This window comes from Onychostoma macrolepis, chromosome 04, assembly GCF_012432095.1.
Source record: "Onychostoma macrolepis isolate SWU-2019 chromosome 04, ASM1243209v1, whole genome shotgun sequence".
NCBI lineage: Eukaryota > Metazoa > Chordata > Actinopteri > Cypriniformes > Cyprinidae > Onychostoma > Onychostoma macrolepis.
Window position 1 is genome coordinate 25,650,236 of NC_081158.1, and position 7,880 is coordinate 25,658,115.

General features: G+C 33.8%; 1 protein-coding gene across 2 annotated transcripts; it reads right to left on the minus strand.

Annotated features, from left to right (window-relative positions):
* Window positions 1-271: 271 nt before the first annotated feature.
* Window positions 272-6,672, minus strand: tspan33a (tetraspanin 33a). 2 transcript variants are annotated; one of them, XM_058773363.1, is made up of 8 exons: window positions 6,277-6,672; window positions 3,962-4,016; window positions 3,279-3,406; window positions 2,868-2,906; window positions 2,333-2,428; window positions 2,121-2,249; window positions 1,329-1,490; window positions 272-1,160 (listed from the first exon to the last, which is right to left on the minus strand). In XM_058773363.1, exons 1-8 carry the CDS (start codon window positions 6,361-6,363, stop codon window positions 1,059-1,061), a joined length of 798 nt encoding a protein of 265 aa, XP_058629346.1. In that variant the 5' UTR covers window positions 6,364-6,672; the 3' UTR covers window positions 272-1,058. The 2 variants fall into 2 exon arrangements, with proteins under 2 accessions (XP_058629346.1, XP_058629345.1); XM_058773362.1 differs by having other exon boundaries at window positions 2,868-2,942.
* Between the last annotated feature and the right edge of the window lie 1,208 nt (window positions 6,673-7,880).

The window sequence follows — 7,880 nt, forward strand, 5'->3', positions numbered from 1 at the left end:
TTATATTGTATATAAATATATTTAATATTTAAAACTAACATATATTCTGAAATATATACATGCATGTGCATTTATATATACATAATAAATATACACAGCACACATGCATGTATTATGTAAACAAAAACTTTTAATCATTTGACAGCACTAGTTTTTTTTTGTTAAAATAAAAGATACATATTTATTAATAATAATAAGAATGAGACAAATATTTGTAAAAAATATTTTATTTACATCTTTTTAATAAAAAGGGATAAATAAAACACCACAGAAACAGTAACATCCATTATTGTATGTATCTATTGAGATCCACTTAATGAACAGGATATTGTACAAACGGAAGGTGGACACTCACTACAGCAAAGTAAACACTTGAATCCCTGGCCAACTCAAGCATGTTGTGTTTGTTCAGGCTATAAGCAGGTTTTTTTATGGCCAGATTTGGTCATTCCAGAAAGATCACAGCCAAATGGCATGGAGTGAGTTGATTAGTGAGCTATGTTATAATATAACCAATGCTCTTTAAATGTTTTGTGCATTTTATTAATATAAAATTAATTATTAAATAATACTTAAATAATAAAATATGAAATATGTAAATTAAGAAGGACATATGACTGTTTAGACTTGTTAAAGTGAATTTTTAGGCAAAATATAATGGTGAATAAAAATACTTTCATTTCTATTTAGATCGCAGACGTTTATATCTACCAACCCAAGTTTGTTTTCAAAACTGTCCATACTGGAAATCAATAAATATTACTAGTTTACACCATCCTTTGCTAGGATCACACACACCTCAAAAACATTTTGTGTTCATAAAATTTTACAAAATAGTTTTATTGACCTTTTGATCTTTAGTTTGTCTAACACTATTCCTAAAAATATTCTGGTTTATAAAATATCATCCAATTGACCTTACATATGAAAACTTGTCTTGGTTGCCTGTTCTTAAGCCCGGTTCTCCTTATTCAGAATCCAGTCCATGTCAGTCACTTCAGGCAGCAATGAGTTTCCAAGCTTTCTATAAAAACAGATTTAGTTTTTTCTCGACAATTTCAGCTCCAGGGGTCTAAGCGATGTTTTTGGTTGTAATTCTGTAGTGTAATCTGATCCTGGATTTGATTAATAAGGATCTGAGAGAGGAGGATCCCAACCAACTGAAAAAAAGAAGAGATCAATCTGTCAGTTCCAACGAAATCCAAACATAGATGCTTAAAGTAAGTCTGTTTGCGATCAGACGACATCTAAGGTCACCCACAATGATATTTAGATTGTTTAACATATCATTTTAAGCTTATTCCTGCTTATTCCATGTCAAGACATACCTGTGGTATGGCCAGGCCCAGTGTGATGCCTCCCAACAGAAACAGGTTACTGTGGACCCAGTTCACCACTTTATCAATGCAGCCATTGGTGTTAATGAAGGCACTAGCTGCAAGATATTCCAGATTTTGCACCCCATGACCACACATGGTATTTACAACAGTCTGACAAAACAGAAAAAAGGCAAAGTGGTATTAGGGGAAGGGATATTTAATATATTAGTAAAATATTTATAATATATTACAGCATTATATCATAATATTGAACATATTTATTTAATGATTTAATAATATTTTAATATATTTTAAATATCATTTTGAACATATGTAAATATACGTGACCCTAGACCACAAAACCAGTCTTAAGTCACTGGGGTATATTTATAGCAATAGCCAAACATACATTGTATGGGTCAAAATGATCCATTTTTCTTTTATGCCAAAAATCATTAGAATATTAAGTAAAGATCATGTTCCATGAAGATATTTTGTAAATTTCCTACTGTAAATATATCAAAACTTCATTTTTGATTAGAAATATGCATTGCTAAGGACTTAATTTGACAACTTCAAAGGCGATTTCCTCAATATTTAAAATTCTTTGCACCCTCAGATTCCAGATTTTCCAATAGTTGTATCTCGGCCAAATAATGTCCTATCCTAACAAACCATACATTAAACCAAAACAAATTGACCCTTATGACTGGTTTTGTGGTCCAGGGTCACATATTACATATATAATAATTTAAAAAAAACAAAAAAACTGCAAACTTCCTTTTTGGAGCCTTGTCTCACCTCCTCTTTGGAGAGCAGACAGCAGGAGAAGGGCACAGAACAACGCTCTCTGCTCGGGTTCTCTTTTGAACAATTGAAGTACATGTTCTGAGACCAATCCATGTAAGAGATTCCCCCACAGCAGTTAAACTGTTCATATCATGAAACAAAAACATCATTATCAGCCATTATAAACTATTATTATGTTTTATACATGTATACACAACCCTGACCTGTTTTTGTCCGTAGTCGATGAGGTTCTGAAGATCTAGATCATCCCTGTAATGCTGGATGGCGTTGTCAACCATTTCTGTTACTTTGCCACGTGCCTGTAGAGGATAAATTTAACTGAAAATATTAGTATATATATTAGAATTGTCATCTAATGTTTGTGCTTGTTAATCTTTGGTAATTTGTTGTTGTTAGACACATTACACTGGTAAGTGACAGACAGTAGAGGGTGCAACGGGTCAACTAAAAATCCAGAATGTTTGTGACTGTGAGCTTTGTTACAGCATGTCCAGACTGTTTAAATAGTGTACTTATGCCTGTCTATACAAAGCCTACACAAAGACAGGAGGACTTAACTGTGCACTAAAATACGATACTGTAATCTGAAGAATTAAAGGTAAATCAAACAAATTAAAGACACAATTTAGAATTAAATGAGCATCGGTACTTGAGTAAATACAACCCAAGTTCACATTAACATATCCAGGCTTGTGGCATTGGCATTAGCATACTAATGTCATTCATGATGATTTTTACCTCGTCTGAGAAGAGAAAACCCAGAATACCAGCTACTAGCTGCAGCAGAAAGATGATAGTTAGGATGATGCAAAACTGCAAGGGAATTAGAGTTTGATATTAGGGTTTGTTTGATGTTTTCAAATTTCTTTGTAAAATGTATCTTGTAGTTTTATCTCCACTAAGAGCCAACTGTGTCCCTGACTAAAAATGTACCAATACTGTTACAGTATATATATATATATATATATATATATATATATATATATATAGCAGGCACATTTGAGATACTTAAAACACAAACACAAATTAGACAAAACTGTAATGTAATATTCTCAAAACCATCTAAAATGTCTGAAAAGCAGACAAGGGAAATGGTCCTGTCCTGATGTAACAATTCTGATCAGACAGCTGGCTATATTACAGACTTACTGTCTGTAGTAAGCATATGTTTTCCCTCAGAGAACCCACACAGCCGCAGAACGTGATGAAGAACATGAGAATGCCCACTATCATCAGTAACAGAGCAGGATCCACCGTCAGACAGGCCAGCGCTGTCTCTGTAGAGTAAAACAGAGATATCGGATAGATGGACAGCTTTCATGCCACTATGGCATTATCTATAACACAGTATATACACAATTTGATCTATAAAAGATTCACTGTATCTCGGTAACCCCTAAATTAATGGACATTAACAGATTAAATTATTAATGCCTGACTTTCTACAAAAGCACTGGTTACTGAAAACTAGTACTTTTGGATAATGCTCCTTTACAACCACTAGGTGTCAGTATACATTACAGTTGACAGCCGTAATGAATCAGACTTCCTGAAACTTTAATTTTACTTTATTTGCTAAACCTTGAAGCAAGCTACAAAATCTTTGCTTTTATATTCATTAAATAAAGTTAGTCTATAAAATAACATTTATTCGCTTATTTTCCATAGCTTACTTGCAGCTTTTACAGTTTGTTGTGGAAAAACTGTCTATGTTAGCAGCATCACCATATAAAGTAGCTTCAACGACTAGGAAGAAAGCTACATAAATAAAGATATCTTAGGATATAAACTCTGTTCTGCTGTCCAGTGGTCTTTCGAGTAAACACACTTACCGTGTTTAACTATCCTGGAATAAACTCCAATAGATATCAGGATCAGAGCGATTACCTATAACACAGATAAACTGTGAGTGTATGTTAAAACAGATGTTGTACAGAAACAAAAGATGAACTCAATTTTGTTTCTCTTCAGGGTGTGGCAGGAATAAATCATTATTCCTTAGTTTTGCTACATAAAAAAGGACTTAAGTGTGTAAATGGCTTGACTAAGTAAAGTTAAGACTCTTATTGTCAAGTTTAAGGTCACTGTTGAGGGGCCTGTTGCAACTGAAAAAAACAGGTCAAGGCCAAGAAATAAAAGAGTGGAGGACTTATGCAGTTTGTACGTACTTAAATCAACATTTATGAAAGTTCATGAGAAGAGTACAGGAAACCACAAATTAATCATGGTTTTGCTACACCGATAGTTTAACCATGGTATTTGTGCTAAAACTCTGGTCATACAAATGGTAATCAATACGCTAAAAAAAAAGGTTAATTTGCATAAGGGAAGGTTCATTCACTTCCCGTTTCTCACACAACAAAAGGTCCCAGTTTGTCTAACACAGTGTAGCCCCCTTTTACCGACACAGCTATCAGGTTACTATGAAACTCCATATCGTTTTTCTCTGAGAAATCAGTGTCCGTATTCTTAGACTAGGATCCCTTTAAAGCTAGAAAAGATCCTAGTTGTTACTCGAAGGAGCCATTTATACATTTATTAAAACATTTATTTATTAAATAATATTTACATAATTTGATCTGACTTTCATTCAAACCAATCCATAGAGCTTTTATTTTATCATAATAATGTTATTGACAACCATGCATCTTCATACATCTTCATTTGTATTTTAGTCATCCCCAACAGCAATCATTTAATCAAAATTTATGTTCATTAGGAACATAATAGGAAACAATAGGAAACAATCTCTATACGCTGATCTAAGTTGCAAGTTTGCATATGTTTGAACATTTCCTGTATTCAAACGACCGCAAACTATAATACTGTATCACTTTTCAGTTACACAAAGGACAATTAAATGTTATATATATATATAGCTTTGTATCACTAAAAGGAGCACAGATGTGCACAGATCAACACTCTGAAACAAGATGATTTGGAGCTTTTTTTGTACAGTGCAGCAATTTCTCAGTATTCTACTGCATTACAGTAAAAACTGAGTTGTTCTTGAGGCTTTGAGTATGAAATCTCCTTAGGTATTTGCATGTGCATATTTGCACCAGCAAGAATACAACACACTCTAATATCTCAGTCAGCTGTCCATATAAATTGTTAGGAGCTTAATAGTAATTTTGATGTCTTTCTGCAAACAACTGAAGTTTCAAAGCCTGTTTTAAATATTTTGGGTGTCTGATTCTCCCTCTGAAGAGGCGTTATTCATTTAAGTCTATTATTCAGTAAATGCTACAGGGCAACAAATAAAGGAAGCATGGGGCCCCCACTCATCCAAACACCCTGCATTGCTCTATCAGCATATGAATCAATGAGACCCGCTGCTTAGCAACAGCCACAAGTTTAAAAAAGTTTGGGAAAGTAAACTGGCAGTATCAAGAACTTCACAAAAGAGGGTTTTGTTGATGAGGTCTAATATGAACTCATTATTATTCTAGAAAGATCTTATTGCACAGCAGGCCCAATTTATTGCGAAAATGCAAAATGCAGGCAGTTCTCCGAGTGTTTCTCAGTATGTCAAGTCAAGATCAAACAGGTTAGGCTCCTGTTCTGTGTGTCATGAAATGTTCTGTGTTTTTCGAGATATTCTGAGAATCTAGCCTGTGGTGCAGTAATACACATTGCTGTTGAGGCATGCCCACGGGCGATGTTTTTAGTGTTTGTTCATACTAAACTCCATTAAAAGCAGGCCGGTCTTGTGAATACAGGTCAAGCTGCTTTTAAATCTCTGTCAGACTAATTTGACCATCATTCAGGCTGGATGTCAACTAAGTACTTTAATTCTGTTTGTATAAATGCAAAGCTTGTTTCGTGGTTGTACATTAAAAAGTAGAGTTTGAAGAGTCATTTGGTAAAACATTAATCATTAAACCACATCATGTGAGGAGGAGTTAAAAACAACTCTACATATGCAGTATTTAGTCTTTTTATTCTTATATATAAAGAGTATATTTTGTGTGTGTGTGTGTGTGTGTGTGTGTATATATAATGTAATGTAATATAGAGTGTACATATTTTTAAAAAGTGTCAAAAATATTTATCTATTTATATTATATTAAATATTTCAAAGACACAAAAAATAAATGTATTGATTATAAAATGTTTATTATATAATATAATGAGCAACACTTACCCAAAATATCACGTTGAAGAAGAAAAGTAAATATTTCACCCCTGGACTGACGAAAGTGAACTCCTCGTCGCTTTTCGTTTTTGCCATGATTAAAGGTGTGTGATGTCTCTCACCTACAAACCTTCAGCGTTCACCTAACTTTATCTATCTAGATTTTCATCCTGCAAAATCAAATCATTCGCTCGGCTCTTTCTAAAACGTCTCGTCAACTCTCTTTATGATCATTAAACACCCTCGAGCGACTAAAATCACAAGAACGCATCGATCGCATCGAATCTGGGCTTGTTGTCTTAAAAAGCATTTCCCGATTAGCAGTCAATGAACTAGGAGAAAGCCGAACACTCATCGCATGAAAGCTAGAAGCACCAGTGGGCGTTTCCGTTCTCCTTTTCCACTGTGCGAGTCACCTGTGACAGCCTTTGACTCTTTTTTTTTTTAAAGGTGCTACCGAGCAAAACCATACTATATTATATTCTATCAACATTATATGTTCACTGTATATACATAATGAACTAGTTATCTTCTTATTGAATTTATATGGAGGTGCTGACCCCTCCTGGAGACCCCTCACAACCCCACCTATATTTAAAATGAAGGTTCTTTTTTGGAATTTGTGGTTCCATGAAGAACCTTTAACACCCATAAAACCTTTGCATAGTGAAAATTTCATTTTTATAGTGAAAAAAAGGTATTGGTTATTAAAATGCTATTCACACTAAGAACAAATGGTTCTTCTGGAGTTGAAATGGGACAGAACAAGGTTCATGGCATGGCATCCTCTCTGCTCAACGATTGCACAATACATTGTAATCAGTATTGCAATGCCATATTTCTGTGCAATAAATTCAATGGGCTTGTACAGCTAACCCATAAATATAATTTCAAAACTCCAGGATGTGCAGTCATAGAGTGACTGGTGTAATTTGTCACCGAGGAGCTTCAGTGCACCACTGTTTTATTTCTGTTTTCTTGTTTTATGTGAATAGCTGTAAAGACAGTAGTCTAGATGCTGATTTGGGGGTTTTAAACCTTGACGTTTTCTGTACAGGTAAGATCATTTGAATATTTCTACTTTTAAAAGTGTACCATGATTCTGACTGTTTGAAGCTCTAAGCCGAGGGCCACAAGGGTGACTACATAGGACAGTGTAATCATCCTTATTATGATGACGATTATGATCATGATGGGATGTATCATCCTAAATTAGCATGGAATGACTCAAAAAGGCTTGTTTAGTCGTGACATAATTTCCGGATATGTTGTGAGTGATATTTTGATTTAAGATATCATAAATTAGATTTTACTAAAATCCTTTCATATTAATGCTTTCCTTTCTTCTTTTTCTTTATATATTCTTTTTCTTGACCTGGACTCTGTCCCAGTTTGCCCAAAGTCTATTAGGTTATTTAACTAGAAATTAAAATCGAACTTTAACTTAAAATTGTATAGTGTGAGGTGCTATATGGAGCATTTTAAAAGTTATTTAAACACTTTAAAAACTATCAAAAAATATTTTGTAATTTGTATGTATTAAAAAATACATACCGGCTAAAACCAGTCTTAGTACACATAATAGCTTTCCTTGGAATTATTTGTTGTTGCAT